Source organism: Schistocerca piceifrons, chromosome 4 (assembly GCF_021461385.2).
Source record: "Schistocerca piceifrons isolate TAMUIC-IGC-003096 chromosome 4, iqSchPice1.1, whole genome shotgun sequence".
Taxonomy (NCBI): domain Eukaryota; kingdom Metazoa; phylum Arthropoda; class Insecta; order Orthoptera; family Acrididae; genus Schistocerca; species Schistocerca piceifrons.
Genome location: NC_060141.1, coordinates 711,863,139 through 711,885,189, shown reverse-complemented (window position 1 = coordinate 711,885,189; position 22,051 = coordinate 711,863,139). Strand labels below are relative to the sequence as shown.

Sequence of the window (22,051 nt, the reverse complement as noted above, 5' to 3'; positions counted from 1 at the left end):
TCATCGGCAAACCTCAAAGTTTTTCTTTCTTCTCTATGGATTTTAATACCTACTCCGAATTTTTCTTTTCTTTCCTTTACTGCTTGCTCAATATACAGATTGAATAACATCAGGGAGGGGCTACAACCCTGTCTTACTCCCTTCCCAACCACTGCTTCCCTTTCATGTCCCTTGACTCTTATAACTGACATCTGGTTTCCGTACAAATTGTAAATAGCATTTCGTTCTTTTGAAACAGAGTATTCCAGTCAACATTGTCAAAAGCTTTCTCTAAGTCTACAAATGCTAGAAACGTAGGTTTGCCTTTCCTTAATCTTTCTTCTAAGATAAGCCGTAAGGTCAGTATTGCCTCACATGCTCCAGTATTTCTACGGAATCCAAACTGATCTTCCCCGAGGTCGGCTTCTACTAGTCTTTCCATTCATCTGTAAGGAATTCGTGTTAGTATTCTGCAGCGGTGACTTATTAAACTGATAGTTCGGTAATTTTCACATCTGTCAACACCTGCTTTCTTTGGGATTGGAATTATTACATTCTTCTTGAAGTCTGAGGGTATTTCGCCTGATTCATACATCTTGCTCACCAGATGGTAGAGTTTTGTCAGGACTGGCTCTCCCAAGGCCGTCAGTAGTTCCAATGGAATGTTGTCTACTCCGGGGGCCTTGTTTCGACTCAGGTCTTTTAGTGCTCTGTCAAACTCTTCACGCAGTATCCTATCTCCCATTTCATCTTCGTCTACGTCCCCTTTCATTTCCATAATATTGCCCTCAAGTACATCGCCCTTGTATAGACCCTCTATATACTCCTTCCACCTTTCTGATTTCCCTTCTTTGCTTAGAACTGGGTTTCCATCTGAGCTCTTTATGTTCATACAAGTGGTTCTCTTATCTCCAAAGGTCTCTTTAATTTTCTTGTAGGCAGTATCTATCTTACCCCTAGTGAGATAAGCCTCTACATCCTTACATTTGTCCTCTAACCATCCCCGCTTAGCCATTTTGCACTTCCTGTCGATCTCATTTTTGAGACGTTTGTATTCCTTTTTGCCTGCTTCATTTACTGCATGTTTATATTGTCTCCTTTTATCAATTAAATTCAATATTTCTTCTGTTACCCAAGGATTTCTGCTAGCCCTCATCTTTTTACCTACTTCATCCTCTGCTGCCTTCACTACTTCATCCCTCAAAGCTACCCATTCTTCTTCTACTGTATTTCTTTCCCTCATTCCTGTCAGATAAATGTATTTAAACAAATTTTAAGAAACAAGTACACAAAGACAATAAAGTGTAAACTGTATGTAATGAAAATTTTGCTCTAAAGGAACTGCCAAGTGGACAGTGTATTCTGTTTATGATTCTGTTGGAACACGATGTTTATTTACTCCTCAGTAACACTATGATACTAACCTTACCACAGCTGAACCCCCTGTTCTGTATTTCTAGAGATAAAATAAGAAACAAGCGCTCAATTTTAATTTTAACAGTGAACAGCCTCTGTTGCACCGTTTACCTAGAATTTACCTAGGTTTCAGTCGGGATACTGGAACAGTACAGCACTCGTGGCTGCCGCGTCGCGGTCGTGAAGTGGGGCCGAGGCAGTGCCAGATAAGTTTTACTATCTGACGATAATTTATGGATTTGTAGTTTTAGCTTGACGATGTCCACTATGGAAAAATAATAGATGGTGTTATTCTGAAGAAGGTTGGGTTAAACTAACTGAAACCCAGGTAAATTCTAGGTAAACAGCGCAACTGAGGCTGTTCATTATTAAAATTAATATTTATACAGTTGCTGACAGGGCTGCGAAATGTTGAAGATATTTAAACAAGTGTTCAACGAGGCACTGAAATGTTGCTTTTTGATTAATAAACAGAATATGCCCCAATCGTTTGATTAAGGCTAAAATACATTAAGACTAAATTTTCTCTATGTAAATAAATCTGTAAAATAAGGAGAACAGGTCATGATTTAATGTAGGAAATGCATTTTTGTGCTGTTCCTATAAAGAATATTCCACAAACATTGCCCTGTAAAACAAGTTGAAGACAGCTGCTAATTACAATTGCCTTGTTTGAATTAAGAACCTACTTTCCTTTTCCATTAATGCCACATCTCAATTTATTATGTTGCATTTTAGAACTTTAGGAATTTTGCCCATTTCCACATCATTCCTCTTTCCCTTATGCCATGCCTGCCACAATGGACCCATGCCCCATCTTCCTGCACCAGTTCAGGAAAGTATTCCTTTCTCTAGCTAGAACCTAGTCTCACATCATGTTTCTTAAATGCTGCCTAAATCATTTACTCACCCCAATGACTAAATGTAAAAATTCCTTTCTCTGTTTTCCACCCCTCCTTCCAAAATGGCCTTCACCTTTTCAGATTCTGCCACTCCCTGGCCCTCAGAAACCTGGTTTGCAAAAACACATCTTCATGACACCTCTGTTCCCTCTGTGAGCTACAACAACTGTGCAATCCCTACTACACATATCACATCTCTGAAACTGAATCCCTTGCACTCCAGCATTCCAGATACTACTTCCATACATAATCCAACCTGATGACATTCTACTGCAACCTCAAGGCATCACTATCCTACCCACAGTATTTCTCCTTGTCAACCCCTCATTGTATCCAAACCATACCTAGCTGACCTTTTCAGCTTGCCACATCCCTCAAAACTCCCTACCAACTCCCCACCAAGTCCAGAGCCAAAACATTCCCACAACACTATTAACCAAAACCTTCAGCCCACAGAAGTCTTAGTCCTACCCAAAGGCCTCACCTTTAGCCATACACCCAAATTAAACCACGCTTGACTTGACAAAGACCTACTCCCCGTTCCCTGCAATGGGAACACTTCTTTGAAACCAATCTCTCCAACCAACGCCAACCTAATCCCAATACTTAACACCAAGTCTCCTAGTTCATGCCACCATCCAACTGTGAACCACCTCCCCCTCTCCCTGCCACCTAACCACCCACTGGGTCACCCTCCAGGAATTCCTTACCTCCATCTTGTCCTCACCATCCTCAGAACTTCAACTTTTCAGCAGGAGGAGGGACACCGTATACAACCTCAAAACAAATCCTGACATAACCATCCTACCTACAAAGGTTCCACCACTGTTGTTATGAATCCCAGGGACTGCCTGGCAGAAGGCCTCTGCCAATTACCTGACTACTCCATATATAAACTCTGCCAGAATGATCCCATCCCACAAGTCCAACATAACCTCGAATCCCTGCTGAAAGCCTTAGGCTGTCTCCAAAACCTCTCCCCTGAATCCATTTGCCTCCTCACCCTTATAACATCTCACATCCCACCTTTTACAAGTGCCCCAAAATCCACAAACCCAACAATTCTGGACACCATTGTGACTGGTTATTGTGCACTCACTGCAAGAATTTTGGCCCTCACTGACCAACAACTCCAACCAACTGCCCATAAACTAGCTTTCCACATCAAAGACACCAACCTCTTCCTTCACCAACCCTCCACCATGCCCACCCATTTAACTCCTGGACCCCTGCTCATCACTGTTGGTGCCATCGCCCTGCACACCAACATCCCTCATGCCCATGGTCTTACCACTATTGAATGCTAACTTCCCCAACATCCTTCAGACTAGGCACCTACTACTTCATTCCTCATAACCTTAATAACTATATCCTAACTCACAACTACTTTTCCTTTGAGGGGATGTATACTAACAAATCAACAGCACACCCATGGGCACCCACCTGGCACCCTCCTATGTCAACTTCTTTATTGGCCATTTAGAGAAGACATTCCTAGCCTCCCAAATCACCAAATCCGTAGTCTGTTTTGGGTTCCTTGATGAAATCATGATCTGGACTCAGGGCCAGCACATCCTACCTTCATTCATTCTCTCCCATCCACTTCACCTTGTCCTCCTCAACCCAGCATGTCACCTTCCTGGACGTTGACCACCTCTTCTCTGATGGCTCCATTCACACCTTTGTCCATATTAAACCTACCAACCACCAAAAGTATCTGCATTTTGACAGCTGTCATCCCTTCCACACCAAAAAATCCCTCCCATATCGCCTGGCCAGGAGGTGTTTTTTTTTTTAGGGTGCAAAACTGCTATGGTCATTATAGCGCCCAGTCTGTGACTTAGGAAAAGGTAAAAAACAAAAATGGAAACCAGCAGCAATGGGAGCGAAACTAAAAAAATTGGAGAAACTAAAAGCAGAAGGAAAGCTTAAAAAACCACTACAGAAAGGGGTTGGTTGTCCCCAAAAAGAGCTTCAAATGACTGATGTCATCTCACTGGCACTAATAAACTCGAGAACGCGATCGGCTGAGCATGTGTCATCTGCTGAAACGGACGATATTTCAGGCGACAGCTGTAGACGGGCGCGTAACGGAGTAAAATAGGGGCACTCAAGTAAAAGGTGTCTTACCGTCCACAGCTGAGAGCAGTGGGGACAGAGTGGGGTAGGATCGCCGCTTAAAAGGTGTCAATGGCTAAAAAGACAGTGCCCTATCCAGAGTCTAGTTAAAATTACCACCTCCCAACGACGCGTTCGGGAGGAAGAGGTCCAAGCACAGGGAAGAGATTTCATGTCCCGCAATTTATTATGGGGAAGTGTCAACCAATGTGCATGCCATAAAAGAACGACACGACGACATAAAACACTCCGTAGATCGGCGAAGGGAATCGTGCGAATAGCTGGCCGAAGAAGAGAGACTGCAGCCTTGGCCGCTATATCGGCCGTCTCATTTCCACAGATACCAACGTGTCCTGGGATCCAGATGAACGCCACCGAGATGCCCCCCAAGTGGTGCAAGTGTAGGCAGTCCTGAATCCGGTGGACCAGAGGGTGGACAGGGTAGAGAGCTTGGAGACTGAGGAGAGAGCTGAGAGAATCTGAACAGATAACATACTGTATCCGCTGATGGCGACGGATGTATTGGACAGCCTGGAGAACAGCGTAAAGCTCCACAGTATAAACCAAACACTGGTCGGGAAGCCGAAATCGATTTGGGGTGTCGCCAACAATATAGGCACTCCCCACACCAAATGATGTTTTTGAGCCATCAGTGTAAATAAATGTGGCTTCCTTCATTTGTGCACATAGAGCAGAAAATGCCCGACGATAAACAAGTGAAGGGGTACCATCCTTGGGAAACTGACAACGGTCACGGAGCAGGCAGGTCTGGGGACGGAGCCAAGGCGGTGCTGTACCCCAAGTTGTCAAGAAAGTTTTAGGAAAGCGGAAGGAAAGAGAATGGAGCAGTTGACGGAAGCGGACTCCCGGTGGTAGTAGGGAGGAAGGGCGGCTTGCATACCCTAAATCCAAGGGGGCGTCGAAAAAAATGTCATGGGCCGGATTAGCAGGCATGGAAGACAAATGGCTAGCGTAACGACTTAGAAGGACAGCTCGCCGATTGGACAGTGGAGGTTCAGCAGTCTCAGCATAAAGGCTTTCCACAGGGCTGGTGTAAAAATCTCCAGACACTAAACTTAATCCACGGTGGTGGATAGAGTCGAGACGCCGAAGAATAGACGGCCGAGCAGAGGAGTAGACTATGCTTCCATAATCCAATTTCGAGCGCACTAAGGCGCGATAGAGGCGGAGAAGGACCACTCGGTCCGCTCCCCAGGAGGTACCATTCAGGACACGGAGGGTGTTGAGGGATCGCAGACAGCGAGCCGAAAGATAGGAAACGTGGGAGGACCAGCACAGTTTTCTGTGAAACATAAGACCCAAGAATTTAGCGACGTCCGAAAATGGAAGGTTGACAGGTCCTAGATGTAAGGAAGGTGGAAGAAACTCCGTACGACGCCAAAAATTAACACAAACGGTCTTACTGGGAGAAAAGCGGAAGCCTGTTTCGATGCTCCACGAGTGGAGGCGATCGAGACAGTCTTGAAGACGTCATTCAAGAATGCTGGTCCGTTGAGAGCTGTAGTAGATCGCAAAATCGTCCACAAAGAGGGAGCCCGAGACATTAGGAAGGAGACAATCCATAATTGGATTTATGGCAATGGCAAACAGTACAACACTTAGCACGGAGCCCTGGGGTACCCCGTTTTCTTGGGAGAAAGTACGGGAGAGATTAGTGTTCACCCGCACTTTAAATGTGCGCTCTGCCATAAATTCGCGAAGAAAAAGGGGCAACCGACCGCGAAAGCCCCAAGAGAACAGTGTGCAGAGGATGCCTGTCCTCCAACAGGTATCGTATGCTCTCTCCAGATCAAAAAATATTGCTACTCTCTGGCGTTTCCGGAGAAAATTGTTCATGATACAAGTGGAGAGAGCAACAATATGGCCAACTGCAGAACGATGCTTTCGGAAACCGCATTGGGCAGGTGTTAAGAGACTGCGGAACTCCAGCCACCAAGCTAAACGTCAATTCACCATACGCTCCAAAACCTTACATACACTAATCGTGAGAGAAATGGGGCGATAGCTAGAGGGGAGATGTTTGTCTTTTCCAGGTTTCGGAACAGGAACGACGATAGCTTCCCGCCGTCGTCTGGGAAAAGTACTGTCGGTCCAAATTCGATTATAAAGGCGAAGGAGGTAATGCAGACTATGGTATGATAAATGCAGCAACATTTGGATGTGGATACCATCCGGTTCCGGGGCGGAGGAGCGAGAAGAAGAGAGTGCATGTTGGAGTTCCCGCATGGAGAAAACAGTATTGTAGCTTTCGCGATTTTGAGAGGAGAAAGCAAGATGTCGCACTTCTGCTGCACGTTTCTTCAGGAGAAACTCTGGCGGGTAATTTGAAGAGCTTGAAATGTCAGCAAAGTGTTGACCCAATGAGTTAGAAATTGCAACGGGGTCCACTAATGTATCATGCGCGACAGTGAGCCCAGAGACCGGGGAGAAACTAGGCGCGCCTGGTAACCGTCGAATCCGACTCCAAACTTCCGAGGAGGGAGTGAAGGTGTTAAATGAGCTAGTAAAGAAGTCCCAGCTTGCCTTCTTGCTATCGCAGATGACGCGACGGCACCGCGCACGGAACTGCTTATAGCGGATACAGTTGGCCAAAGTAGGATGGTGTCTGAAAACGCGAAGAGCACGTCGCCGCTCACGTATTGCGTCACGGCATGCCTCGTTCCACCAAGGAACTGGGGGGCGCCGGGGCAATTCGGAGGTGCGAGGTATTGAACGTTCCGCAGCTGTAAGAATAACCTCTGTAATATGAGTGACCTCATCGTCGACGCTAGGAAAGTGACGTTCATCGAATGTCGCTAGAGACGAAAAAAAGTGTCCAATCGGCTTGGGCAAACTTCCAGCATCTCAGGCGCATATATGGCAGTTGTGGCTGCAATCTAAGGACACATGGAAAGTGGTCACTTGAGTGTGTATCAGCAAGGGCGAACCATTTGAAGCGCCGAGATAGCGGAACAGTACCGACCGAAAGGTCCAAATGAGAGAAATTTGTCGTGGAGGCAGACAAAAATGTAGGGTCCCCAGTGTTGAGGCAAACAAGATCCGCTTGGTGGAAGACGTCTAGCAATAGTGAGCCACGCGGACAAGGATGTGGAGATCCCCAAAGCGGGTGGTGGGCATTGAAGTCCCCAACCAGCAAATAGGGGGGTGGAAGCTAACCAAGAAGATGAAGGAGATCAGCTCGTGCCATTGGTGTGGACGATGGAATGTATACAGTACAAAGAGAGAAGGTGTATCCAGAAAAGGGAAAGACGGACAGCGACTGTTTGGAAGGAAGTGTTTAAGGGGATTGGGTGATAATGAAGAGTATTATGGAGAAGAATCATGAGTCCTCCATGTGCTGGAGTGCCTTCAACAGAGGGGAGATCAAATCGTACTGACTGAAAATGGGGGAAAACAAAGCGGTCGTGGGGACGCAGCTTTGTTTCCTGAAGACAGAAGATGACCGGCGAGTAGGATCGTAAGAGGATCGTCAATTCATCCCGATTGGCTCGAATGCCGCAGATATTCCAATGGATAATGGACATAGGGTGGACAGAAAATGGAAGAATGTGATCAAGGTTGCCGTCAACTCAACGACTGCTCAGAGCTTGCGACCGACAGCGTGGAATGGCACTCAGCCGAAGGCAGAAGATACTGATCCATAGGTTGTTCAGGAGCAGCTCCTGCCACCAGCGATCGACCGGTTGATCGGCCGCCAGCAGTGCGCCTCGGCGACACAGAAGACGGACGAGGGCGGTTACCGGCAGGTGGTGCTGTAGATGAGACACGCCGTGGCGGAGAAGGAGAGGAACTGGGTTTCTTATTAGCCTTCTTGGAAACATGAAGTTTAGATGCAGGAGGAACCGATGGTTGTGAAGTTGGGGTACATAAAAAATCTTCATGAGTATGCTCTTTTTTGGAAGTCCGGGTGTCTGACTTTTGGGATCGAGATTTAGCAGAACCCGATGAAGGGTGAGCCATAGAGTGAGCAAGCGAAAGTGTGGAGGTCGAACGGGCGATCTTCGCACTGGCCGATCTGACGACCGTGTCACTACAGGTGAGATCACAAGTCTGCGTGGCCGCCTCCTTTGTTGGCCGAGGAGAGGCAAGGACAGTGCTGCATTTTCCTGTCTGGGGCACAGTGGGCTTTGGACTGGCGAATAATTTTCGAGCAGCAAAGGTCAATACCTTTTCCTTCACTCTGATTTCCTGAATGAGCTTATCGTCTTTAAAAATGGGGCAATCTCGAGAGGAGGCAGTGTGGTCACCCATACAATTGAGGCAACGAGGGGATGGAGGTGGACAAGCACCCTCATGGGCATCCTTGCCACACGTAACACATTTGGCTGGGTTGGAACAGGACTGGCTGGTATGATTGAACCACTGACACCGATAGCAACGTGTAGGGTTTGGGACGTAGGGGCGAACGGAAATTATCTCATAGCCCGCTTTTATGTTTGATGGGAGTTGAACTCTGTCAAATGTCAAGAAGACAGTATGGGCTGGAACGATGTTCATGTCAACCCTTTTCATGACTATGAACAGCCGTTACGCCCTGGTCAGACAGGTAGTGTTGAATTTCCTCGTCAGACAATCCATCGAGGGAGCGTGTATAAACGACTCCACGTGAGGAATTTAAAGTGCAGTGCGCTTCCACCCGGACAGGGAAGGTGTGGAGCAGTGACGTACGCAGCAATTTTTGTGCCTGGAGGGCACTGACTGTTTCTAACAACAAGGTGCCGTTTCTTAATCGGGAACAAGACTTTAAAGGACCTGCAATTGCGTCGACACCTTTCTGAATAATGAAAGGGTTGACCTTAAAGAAGTCGTGACCTACGTCAGACCGAGAAACAACAAGGAACTGTGGCAACGATGGAAGAACTGTCTGTGGCTGAGACTCAGTGAACTTACGCTTGTGAGCAGACATAGTGGAAGATGAGGAAACCATTGCGGAAGAATCCCCCATGATTACCGGCGTCTCTGATGGCGCGCTCCTCCCTTATGGGGGCCCTCTCTGAGGGCACTCCTGCCTTACGTGATTGTTCACACCTCAGGTCACATCTCCCGAGAAACGGATGGAAGGACTAATCGGCACTTTCGGAAGGTATCAGCTCGGGTAATCACTCCTCCCTGGGTCTGGCCGTTATCAGGGGGTACGTACGTGTCCTACCTGTCTACCCGGGGCGGGGAATTACGCGTTACCCCTTACCGGCTATGCATGAAAATGCATGGGTCGGCCTTCAGACACGCGCAGGGAGGAAAAAAGAGAAAGGGAAAAACAAAGAATGGGAAAGGAAAGAAGAGAGGTCTCAAACGCCGCAGCGGAGAAAAGGGTAAAGAGAAGAGGTGAGTAAAAGAAAGAGGTGAGTAAAAGAAAGAGGTGAGTAAAAGAAAGAGGTGAGTAAAAGAAAGAGGTGAGTAAAAGAAAGAGGTGAGTAAAAGAAAGAGGTGAGTAAAAGAAAGAGGTGAGTAAAAGAAAGAGGTGAGTAAAAGAAAGAGGTGAGTAAAAGAAAGAGGTGAGTAAAAGAAAGAGGTGAGTAAAAGAAAGAGGTGAGTAAAAGAAAGAGGTGAGTAAAAGAAAGAGGTGAGTAAAAGAAAGAGGTGAGTAAAAGAAAGAGGTGAGTAAAAGAAAGAGGTGAGTAAAAGAAAGAGGTGAGTAAAAGAAAGAGGTGAGTAAAAGAAAGAGGTGAGTAAAAGAAAGAGGTGAGTAAAAGAAAGAGGTGAGTAAAAGAAAGAGGTGAGTAAAAGAAAGAGGTGAGTAAAAGAAAGAGGTGAGTAAAAGAAAGAGGTGAGTAAAAGAAAGAGGTGAGTAAAAGAAAGAGGTGAGTAAAAGAAAGAGGTGAGTAAAAGAAAGAGGTGAGTAAAAGAAAGAGGTGAGTAAAAGAAAGAGGTGAGTAAAAGAAAGAGGTGAGTAAAAGAAAGAGGTGAGTAAAAGAAAGAGGTGAGTAAAAGAAAGAGGTGAGTAAAAGAAAGAGGTGAGTAAAAGAAAGAGGTGAGTAAAAGAAAGAGGTGAGTAAAAGAAAGAGGTGAGTAAAAGAAAGAGGTGAGTAAAAGAAAGAGGTGAGTAAAAGAAAGAGGTGAGTAAAAGAAAGAGGTGAGTAAAAGAAAGAGGTGAGTAAAAGAAAGAGGTGAGTAAAAGAAAGAGGTGAGTAAAAGAAAGAGGTGAGTAAAAGAAAGAGGTGAGTAAAAGAAAGAGGTGAGTAAAAGAAAGAGGTGAGTAAAAGAAAGAGGTGAGTAAAAGAAAGAGGTGAGTAAAAGAAAGAGGTGAGTAAAAGAAAGAGGTGAGTAAAAGAAAGAGGTGAGTAAAAGAAAGAGGTGAGTAAAAGAAAGAGGTGAGTAAAAGAAAGAGGTGAGTAAAAGAAAGAGGTGAGTAAAAGAAAGAGGTGAGTAAAAGAAAGAGGTGAGTAAAAGAAAGAGGTGAGTAAAAGAAAGAGGTGAGTAAAAGAAAGAGGTGAGTAAAAGAAAGAGGTGAGTAAAAGAAAGAGGTGAGTAAAAGAAAGAGGTGAGTAAAAGAAAGAGGTGAGTAAAAGAAAGAGGTGAGTAAAAGAAAGAGGTGAGTAAAAGAAAGAGGTGAGTAAAAGAAAGAGGTGAGTAAAAGAAAGAGGTGAGTAAAAGAAAGAGGTGAGTAAAAGAAAGAGGTGAGTAAAAGAAAGAGGTGAGTAAAAGAAAGAGGTGAGTAAAAGAAAGAGGTGAGTAAAAGAAAGAGGTGAGTAAAAGAAAGAGGTGAGTAAAAGAAAGAGGTGAGTAAAAGAAAGAGGTGAGTAAAAGAAAGAGGTGAGTAAAAGAAAGAGGTGAGTAAAAGAAAGAGGTGAGTAAAAGAAAGAGGTGAGTAAAAGAAAGAGGTGAGTAAAAGAAAGAGGTGAGTAAAAGAAAGAGGTGAGTAAAAGAAAGAGGTGAGTAAAAGAAAGAGGTGAGTAAAAGAAAGAGGTGAGTAAAAGAAAGAGGTGAGTAAAAGAAAGAGGTGAGTAAAAGAAAGAGGTGAGTAAAAGAAAGAGGTGAGTAAAAGAAAGAGGTGAGTAAAAGAAAGAGGTGAGTAAAAGAAAGAGGTGAGTAAAAGAAAGAGGTGAGTAAAAGAAAGAGGTGAGTAAAAGAAAGAGGTGAGTAAAAGAAAGAGGTGAGTAAAAGAAAGAGGTGAGTAAAAGAAAGAGGTGAGTAAAAGAAAGAGGTGAGTAAAAGAAAGAGGTGAGTAAAAGAAAGAGGTGAGTAAAAGAAAGAGGTGAGTAAAAGAAAGAGGTGAGTAAAAGAAAGAGGTGAGTAAAAGAAAGAGGTGAGTAAAAGAAAGAGGTGAGTAAAAGAAAGAGGTGAGTAAAAGAAAGAGGTGAGTAAAAGAAAGAGGTAAGTAAAAGAAAGAGGTAAGTAAAAGAAAGAGGTAAGTAAAAGAAAGAGGTAAGTAAAAGAAAGAGGTAAGTAAAAGAAAGAGGTAAGTAAAAGAAAGAGGTAAGTAAAAGAAAGAGGTAAGTAAAAGAAAGAGGTAAGTAAAAGAAAGAGGTAAGTAAAAGAAAGAGGTAAGTAAAAGAAAGAGGTAAGTAAAAGAAAGAGGTAAGTAAAAGAAAGAGGTAAGTAAAAGAAAGAGGTAAGGAAAAGAAAGAGGTAAGGAAAAGAGGTAAGGAAAAGAGGTAAGGAAAAGAGGTAAGGAAAAGAGGTAAGGAAAAGAGGTAAGGAAAAGAGGTAAGGAAAAGAGGTAAGGAAAAGAGGTAAGGAAAAGAGGTAAGGAAAAGAGGTAAGGAAAAGAGGTAAGGAAAAGAGGTAAGGAAAAGAGGTAAGGAAAAGAGGTAAGGAAAAGAGGTAAGGACAAAGGAAGGATGAAGACGTGCAAGCAGAGAAAGTGAAGAATGTGTTACATTTTCGAGCATCCGTCTCCGGACGTAGGCACAAAACATACTCCCAGAGGGGGAGAAAGGGAAGGAAAGAGCTGGAGGTGAGGGGAGGGGGCGCGAAGATGGGGGATAGTGAAGGATGCGGAAAAGGAAGGTATGCAGCCCAGAAAGGAAGGAGGGCCACATTAGCTTGGGGTCCCGTGCTCGCTACGCATGTATCCACCACAAAAGAGTTGCGGACCCCCTGGGGGGAGGCCAGGTGGTGATGGTGTATCTCCAGTGACAAGAACTTCCTTGCCCAGTATGCTAAGGGTCTCACTTAATCCTTCACTGGGACACTATCTCCAGGCCTATTCCACAAACAGATGCCTTGTGCCATTTCTCCTCACACTCCCTATCCTTTCAACACCCCCAAGAACCCACCACACAGGAGTGCCCCTTCTTTCTTCCAATGCCACCCTGGACTGGAACAACTGAACCACATCCTTCACCAGGGCTTTGTTATGTATCATGCCATGAAATGAGGGACCTCCTGCCCAATGTCCTACTCATACCTCCTACAGTGGTCTTCTGTCAACCAACCAACCTCCAGAACACCCTAGTCCATCCCTATGACACTCCCAATCCCAAACATTGGCCACAAGGATCATATCCCTGTGGAAGACCCAGGTGCAAGACCTGCCCAATCCACCCACCCAGCCTTTCCTATCCCAGTCCTGCAGTATGCTTATCATACCCCCATCAGAGGCCAGACCACCTGTAAAAGCAGCCATGTCATTTACCAGCTCTGCTGCACTCATTGTACAGCTTTTTATATTGATGTGACTAGCAACCAGCTGTTCACCAGGATGAATGGCCACTGACAATGGTGGCCAAGAGCAAAGTAGACAGCCCTACAGCACAACATGCAACTGAATGTAACATGCTTAATTTCAAAGACTGCTTCACTACCCAAGCCATATGGATCCTCCCATCGACCACCAGCTTTTCTGGACTGCGCAGATAGGACTTATCCTTACAATGCATTCTCCACTCCAAAAATTATTCAGGCATCAATCTATTTTAACATAAAAACCCCATACCCTCCACCCAACAGTTTCCATCGCCTTCTATCCTAGAACCACCTCCCTATTCTCATTTCCCACCACTTTGTGTGCCACCCTCTGCCTATGTACCTGCCCATCTTCCCTACATCTACATTTATATTCTGAAAACCACCAGGAGGTGCATGGCAGAGGGTACATCCCATTGTACCAGTTATTAAGGTTTCTTCCCATACCATTCACATATGGAGCGTGAGAAGAATGATTGATTTAATGCCTCTGCGTGTGTGTGTGTGTGTGTGTGGGGGGGGGGGGGGGGGGGAAGGGGGGGGGCAGGTAATTATTGTAATGTTATCCTCAAGATCCACATGTGAGTGATACTTACGGGGCTGTAGTACATCCCTAGAGTAACCACTTAAAGCCAGTTCTTGAAACATTGTTCAAAGACTTTCCCAGGATAGTTTACGTCTGTCTTCAAGAGACTGCCTGTTCATTTCCTTCGGTATCTATGTGACACACACTCATGGAGTAAACAAATCTCTGACCATTCATGCTGCCTTTCTCTGTATGAGTTCAACATCCTCTTTTACTCCTAGCTGGTGCAGGCTCGACACACTTGAGCAATATTCTAGGACCAGTCACACGAGTGATTTGTAAGCAACCTCTTTTGTAGACTGATTGCACTTCTCCAGTACTCTACCAATAAGCCAAAGTGTACCACCTGCTTTACCCTTGAGTGAGCTTATGTGATCATTCCATTTCATTCCCCTACAAAGTGTTACACCTTGGTATTTGTATGAGTTGGCCAATCCCAACAGCGACTCTCTGATGATATACTCACTACGTTTTTTCATTTTGTGAAGTGCAAAATTTTACATTTCTGAACATTTAGAGCAAGTTGCCAATCTCTGCACCATGTTGAAGTCCTATCAAGATCTGACTAAATATTTATCAGCTTCCCTCACATAGTAAATCATTACAGACATCTGCATTATCTACAAAAAGCCTGATTTGACGATTAGTGTAGTCTGCAATGTCATTAATGTACAACATGAATAGTAAGGGTCCCACCACACTTCCCTGGGGCAAACCGAAGTCACTTCTACATCTGACCATGACTCTCCATTCAAGACAACATGCTGTGTCCTCCCTACCAAAAAGTCCTCAATCCAGTCACAAATTTCACTTGATACCCCATATGAATGTTCTTTTGACGATAAGTATAGGTGCGTTACTGAGTCGAATGCTTTTCAGAAATCAAGCAACACCTGGTTGACTTGATCCAAAGCATTCAGTATGTCATGTGAGAAAAGTGCAAGTTGGGTTTCACATTATTCATGTTTTCAAAATCAATCCTGGCTGGCACTGAGGAAGTCATTATGCTCAAGATATCTCATTATGCTTGAGCTCAGAATGTGTTCTAAAATCCTACAACAAATTGATGTCAAGGATACTGGATGGTAATTCTGTGGATCACTTCCACTACCCTTCTTGTAGACAGGTGTGACTGACTTTTTCCAACAACTGGCCATAGTGTTTTATTCAAGGAATCTAACATAGGTTATGGTTAGAACGGGCTAACTCAGCTGCAAATTGGGGCCTGGAGCTTCTCTCTTCCTCTGTCCACTTCCCCCTCCCCCTTCCTCATCTTCCTACCCTACAGCCTCCCGATGCTGGATCTGTTGGCAGTCTAATCCCTGCACACTCCACAAGAAATCTCTCTTCTCTCCAAGATACAGTACCCAAAAAATTCATTATAATCTAGTTCTTGGTAGATCAAACAGTCCAAGGGTTACTGCTGATTCATAGTGTCTGACAGGCACAATGCTTCGGCAATCAGTTATGTCCCATCAGCAGGTGTGCTGATGAGCTGATCTCCTGGGGGCACAGGGAATGGCAGTCTTCCTTCTGTCTGAGTCTCCATAATTAATTTTATGTTGAAATGAATGGAATTAAGATGTGTGAGGAAGTAATGAAGTTTGTCCCTTTAATGAGGAAAGCTGATGAATGTGTCCACATAATGGAAAAAAAAAACAAGTGGGTTTCCATTTGGATGTTGTCAGGGCTTCAAGGAAGAACTGCTCCATATATAAATTTGCAACTATAGTCAAGAATGGGCTGCCAGTTGGGATTTCCCTCCATGGAAGGGACAAACTCCACGACTTTTTTGCGTATCTGAATTCCATTCATTCTAACACCAAGTAACTATGGAGACAGGGGTAGAAGGGAGACTACAGTACCTTGACATTGTGGCCAGGACAGGAGCTGACAGCACCCCGGGCCATGGTGTTCTTTGGAAGAAAATGCACAGTGACCTACACTCTCAAGAGACAGATGCCACCAGGCTGTGCAGAGAATGGGATACTAAAAGCTCTACTACACAAAGAAAGCATCATCTTAACATGCAGAGAATCTACCCCAGGATTTTTTTTGTTTTGTTTTAGGGCACAAGAACAACTAGGGTCATGCGCATCCATGTCAGAACCACCGAACATGAAGATGAAAAAGGAGTTAAAAATGACTACACATTAAGCCCAATCGACAGAAGGAAAGAGAGCTATAAACATGGACATGGAGGAAGGACAATAAAATACTCCATAGAGACAATGGACATTCTGAACTAAAGAATAAATTTCCTTCACCATATTGCTACAAAGGATAAAAAGTAAAATGTGGTTAACAGCCCAAGTGTCATTCGCTAAACTGGCCAATAACTCAGACAGCAAACATAAATGAGACCATAATTGGTTAAATAAAGGCATTCCATCAAAAAATGGCAAACTGTCAATGGTTGAGGGCCATTAGCACAAAGTCGTGGGAGATCACCACTTAACAAACGATGATGGCTAAAAAGACAGTATCTAATACGCAACCTAGCTACAATGATCTTGCGGCAAGAAGGCCGAGAGGTGGTCGGCCAAGCCACTGGGAGAGATTTATTTCTGCAGAACTTGTTCCCATGAAGGAAAAACCAGTGGTGATGCCAAAGTGATGCCACCTGCTGATGGAGGGCAACACAGATCATCTGAGGGAATGAAAGAACTAGCGGGCTAAGATTCAAGGACTGCAGCCTTGGCATCAGCGGCCTCATTGCCCATCAGACCAGCGTGACCAGGGACCCATACAAATATCACAGTGACTCCATCCAGAGTGAGCAAGTGAAAGCTTTCCTGGACCCATTGGGCTAAGGTATGGACAGTGTACAGCACACAGGCTCTGAAGGGAACTGAGAGATTCGGAGCAAATGACACAATTTAAAACCCTGTGTCACTGGATGTACTGCATGGTCTGATACAGGGCAACGAGATCTGCTGTAAATACTGAGCAGTGATCCGGAAGCCGATACCGAAAAGTGTCGGAATCAATGATGAAGGCACATCCAACACCACAGTTAGTCCATGAGCCATCAGTGTACACAAAGGCAAAATCGCGAAGTACCCTAGGAAAGTTGAGAAATCCCAGAAATTGGAACACCTTGGAATTAGTTACTTGACAGGGTACATTAGGAACTCTCTGCACTTTTCTGCTACAGCACAACCTGTGGAGATGGATGAAAGCACAGAACGAGTCAGCCACTGCTTTTCTACCGTACTCTGGCACACTATTGGGAAAAATTGGGTGCATACTGAAAAACCACCAGTAACAACTGCCTTTGGCCTAGCCAATAAAACAAGGGCAGTATTTAAGAATGCCAAAGACGATCTTGGTTTACAGAGGGCTGGGGTATATCAGATTAAGTGCCAATGTGGCAAGACATTGAACAAACAGTGTACACCATCTCAGATTGATTCTGAGATACCAGTAGCATACTTGAGTAATGTGTCTCAACAAGTCAGTAGTTGCAGAGCAGTATTTGTCCGAGACTCATGCAATGGAATACGAATATACCAGGATTCTAGCAAAAACTTAGAAATACTGGGACAGCATCATTACAGCATCTATAATCTCAACAAGGCCTGGAAATCAGCATTGAGTCTAATTAAGAAGATACTAAGCAAACAACTTTCCATTGGCCATGACACATGGAACAACTACACCAATGCCACTACAAATGGGGCACGTCACTGGGCTTTGCCGCCACAGGTGTAGATACATGTCCTCAGTTGTGGACCACCTACAGAAAGACTCAGGGGACTTTAAAGAGGTCGTTTCATCAGGGCACCTGATGATGGAGACCAATCACTGAAATATTGTGGCGGTTTGGCACTATGAACCAGCAGTTACCTGCGGACTGTTCGCTCAACACATACAATGGGAGAAACTGAGAAATTAATCTTCGGTGATTTAAAGAACAGGTTGCGCATTTCAGAGAACCTTAAAATTTGTACCATTTTCATCTCATTGTCTCCAAAACTATAGGTCAGATCTGCAGATAATAAGACCTGCACGTAATAACTCTTCTCTGCCCTCTTCTCTGAAATGAGAACACTATCAGTTGAATTGTAGCTTACTGCGGTCTGTACACCCTACCGCAGCACAATGGAGTGTCCTCTCACCAGAACAAGAAGCTAAGCATTATCCAACTTTATCTCATCAACAGATGATTGAGAGAGACTTTATTTCATGTTTCAAAGTGGGTATGACATGATCAAGTAATTGACTTTACCAGTCATCATTAATTTTGTCACTTCCAACCACTTTGCTCCCTCCAAACGGATTTTTATGTATCTTAACAGACATGAGTGATCATGTAAGGGACAGAGCCAGTGGATTTTTCTGAACACTTTCCTTGGCTGTCACATCCACTAATTTGTTTCCATGGAATCCCATTAAGCTCCAATGCCCAACAGAGTGATACATTATTCTCCAACCTTCAATGGTGAAAAAGGCTGTTCTGGGTGTTCTGACTGGGTACAAGTATACATTGAACTGCACTTTGTCAGGGCAGATGAAAACTCTCTCAGCACACATGTCATATCTGTCCCAGTGTTCTTGAGACAGCGTGTAACTTTGAACCAAACACTAGATGTTTAGTTGGCTCCATAAGTAAATCCTGCAGGCACATTCAGCCACTGGAATCCCACAAATAATGATCACTGCATGGAACTCCTTACTGTGGATGTTATACTACTAATGCCAGTGGCAAATATATTAACACTTCCTTGAAGGACATCTTACATGTTTAGAGTTAAAAGCAAGACCAACAATCTCCACAACATTTTTCACAACATATGTTTATCTCTCAAGCCTAAAACAAAAACAATGACACTTTACTGATACATCAAAATACATACTGAAAATTTTAAGAAAGACATGCTCATAGAGGACTATATGCTAAATTTGAGAGCTATATTCCTCAGATCACATGGATAATAACCTCAACTTCGCTCGCAAAATTATCATCATGAAATTACATACCTTAAATTCAATATTGGCACCCATTGCCTTTGCAGCATCAATTGCTCCAGCATGTGGCCAGCTGCCCTTGCCGTCATCTGATCACAGAAAATAAGAGAGGCAAACATTCACAATTAGTACTGATGATTCTAAGCAACCCACAACTGTTTCATAACATTGCAGTTTTATCAGCGTATCGACTGAAAAGAAAACTGTGAAGGTATGGCACAATGTTTTGCAGCTAAAAATTTAAATGCACACTAGCAAATCGAACACACTTGCTTCTTCACAGGGCTTCATTGGCATAAAAATACGTAAATAAAATGATGATCTGTAACAAGTTAAACGGAATTAACACATGCAAATTTTGGAAAATGGGGAGCTTACCTTGTTTTCCTAATGTTACTGTAACACCTTTCAGAACTTTTGCAGCAAGGACAGGAGCTATGCAGCACAAAGCAATTGGCTTCTTTGCCTTGTGGAAATCCTGAAGTACTCTTGCCACATCTGGATTTACACTGCAGTCTGCTCCTTTCACAGCAAAGTCACATCTGGGTAAGAAGTGAAGAAGCGATTTATAACATTGCACTAAAATTGAACTCACCTCTAGAAAATTTACAAAACAGTGGACATTAAAAGAAACATGTGAACTGTGTTGCAAACACTCCCATTATGATGCCACAGATACACAACACTGAGCACATGAAAAATTCAAACATAACTGCTAACACACAGCATGAGAAGGAATAAATTACACAAATAAATAACAGAGTGAACATCAAACTGCTTCCTTGTGACTTGTTACTGTAAAATCAGGCATTAATATCAACTATGCAGAGCAGACATTCTCAATCTTTTTTAGAGGTGGAACCCTTTTGGAACACTTAGTATGTTACAGATCCCTGAAATAAACACATTATACTCTACTGACATCTACAACAATATACAAAACTACACAATACACAAAATAACAATGTACTGATTTCACTGTAGATTGATAAAATTGCTTTTATTTAATGAGAAGAACTAAGATTTATTTTTTTATTTTTTAACCAATTGTTTAATGTCAGGCTCGAAAGAAGAGAGGAGAAGATACATGTAAGGTTCACCATTCTGTCTACTGCGGTATTTTGTTTTGCAGATGCACATGCTGAGAATCCTGTTTCAAGCAAGATGTTGTTGGAAACAGTAGAAGAACAGTCACAGCCTGTGTGACAAATTGTGAACATTCACAACAAATCCTGCACCAGAAATCATCAAGTGATATTGTTTTGAACAATTATCCCATGCTTGAATCTGATGCTATTTCTACAAATTATTCATAAGTTTGACATACTTTCTGATTTCTGTAAATTTGACACAAAATGGTTCTGAACCTATGCCTTCATTTTCAGTTTTGTATTCTGATCTTCAAGAAAACATGCCTCAAAAGTTGTGTACAGATCACAGAGACACTGGACCAATTATTCAAATATTTCATTTAGTAATTCTGCTGTCTCACCCATCAACCTTCCAGTGTTAAAAAGTTTTCTAGTTCTCTCTTGCCAACACAAACGATCCAAAAAATTTAATTTTGTTAAGGTTGTTAACTTGTTATCAGTATTGAAAACTGCTGTTTATTCCTATTAAAGACAGATTTACCTCATTAATTTTTCCAAACGTTGTGGTTGTTGTGGTCTTCAGTCCTGAGACTGGTTTGATGCAGCTCTCCATGCTACTCTACCCTGGGCAAGCTGCTTCATCTCCCAGTACATACTGCAGCCTACATCCTTCTAAATCTGCTTAGTGTATTCATCTCTTGGTCTCCCTCTACGATTTTTACCCTCCACACTACCCTCCAATACTAAATTGGTGATCCCTTGATGCCTCAGAACATGTCCTACCAACCGATCCCTTCTTCTAGTCAAGTTGTGCCACAAACTCCTCTTCTCCCAATTCTATTCAATACCTCCTCATTAGTTATGTGATCTACCCATCTAATCTTCAGCATTCATCTGTAGCACCACATTTCGAAAGCTTCTATTCTCTTCTTGTCCAAACTATTTATCGTCACTTCCATACATGGCTACACTCCATACAAATACTTTCAGAAACTACTTCCTGCCACTTAAATCTATACTTGATGTTAACTAATTCCTCTTATTCAAAAACGCTTTCCTTGCCTTTGCCAGTCTACATTTTATATCCTCTCTACTTCGACCATCATCAGTTATTTTGCTCCCAAAATAGCAAAACTCCTTTACTACTTTAAGTGTCCCATTTCCTAATCTAATTCCCACAGCATCACCCGATTTAATTCGACTACATTCCATTATCCTCACTTTGCTTTTGTTGATGTTCATCTTATATCCTCCTTTCAAGACACTGTCCATTCCATTCGACTGTTCTTCCAAGTCCTTTGCTGTCTCTCACAGAATTACAATCTCATCGGCGAACCTCAAAGTTTTTATTTCTTCTCCATGGATTTTAATTCCTACTCCGAATTTTTCTTTTGTTTCCTTTACTGCTTGCTCAATATACAGATTGAATAACATCGGAGAGAGGCTACAACCCTGTCTCACTCCCTTCCCAACCACTGCTTCCCTTTCATGTCCCTCGACTCTCATAACTGACATCTGGTTTCTGTACAAATTGTAAACAGCATTTCGCTCCCTGTATTTTACCCCTGCCACCTTCAGAATTTGAAAGAGAGTATTCCAGTCAACATTGTCAAAAGCTTTCTCTAAGTCTACAAATGGCAGAAACGTAGTTTTGCCTTTCCTTAATCTAGTTTCTAAAATATGTCGTAGGGTCAGTATTGCCTCACGTGTTCCAACATTTCTACGGAATCCAAACTGATCTTCCCCGAGGTCAGCTTCTACCAGTTTTTCCATTCGTCTCTACAGAATTTGCGTTAGTATTTTGCAGCCATGACTTATTAAACTGATAGTTCGATATTTTTCACATCTGTCAACACCTGCTTTCTTTGGGATTGGAATTATTATATTCTTCTTGAAGTCTGAGGGTATTTCGCCTGTCTCATACATTTTACTCACCAGATGGTAGAGTTTTGTCAGGACTGGCTCTCCCAAGGCTGTCAGTAGTTCCAATGGAATGTTGTCTACTCCCGTCGCCTTGTTTCGACTTAAGTCTATCAGTGCTCTGTCAAACTCTTCACGCAGTATTATATCTCCCATTTCATCTTGATCTACATCCTCTTCCATTTCCATAATATTGCCCTGAAGTACATCGCCCTTGTATAGACCCTCTATACATTCCTCCTACCTTTCTGCTTTCCCTTCTTTGCTTAGAACTGGGTTTCCATCTGAGCTCTTGATGTTCATACAAGTGGTTCTCTTATCTCCAGAGGTCTCTCTAATTTTCCTGTAGGCAGTATCTATCCTACCCCTAGTGAGATAAGCCTCTACATCCTTACATTTGTCCTCTAGCCATCGCTGCT

The 22,051-nt window shown here is 43.4% G+C and overlaps 1 protein-coding gene across 4 annotated transcripts in view; it reads right to left on the bottom strand.

The window, feature by feature from the left end:
• Nucleotides 1-22,051, bottom strand: part of LOC124795284 (ES1 protein homolog, mitochondrial-like) — a 71,502-nt gene that overhangs the window by 11,770 nt on the left and 37,681 nt on the right. For all 4 annotated transcript variants that reach the window (XM_047259237.1, XM_047259238.1, XM_047259239.1 and 1 more), the window contains 2 exons: nucleotides 19,000-19,163; nucleotides 18,634-18,710 (listed from right to left, as the gene is read on the bottom strand). In XM_047259237.1, the coding sequence (XP_047115193.1) occupies nucleotides 18,634-18,710; nucleotides 19,000-19,163 (241 nt within the window). The remainder of the gene's footprint in view (nucleotides 1-18,633; nucleotides 18,711-18,999; nucleotides 19,164-22,051) is intronic.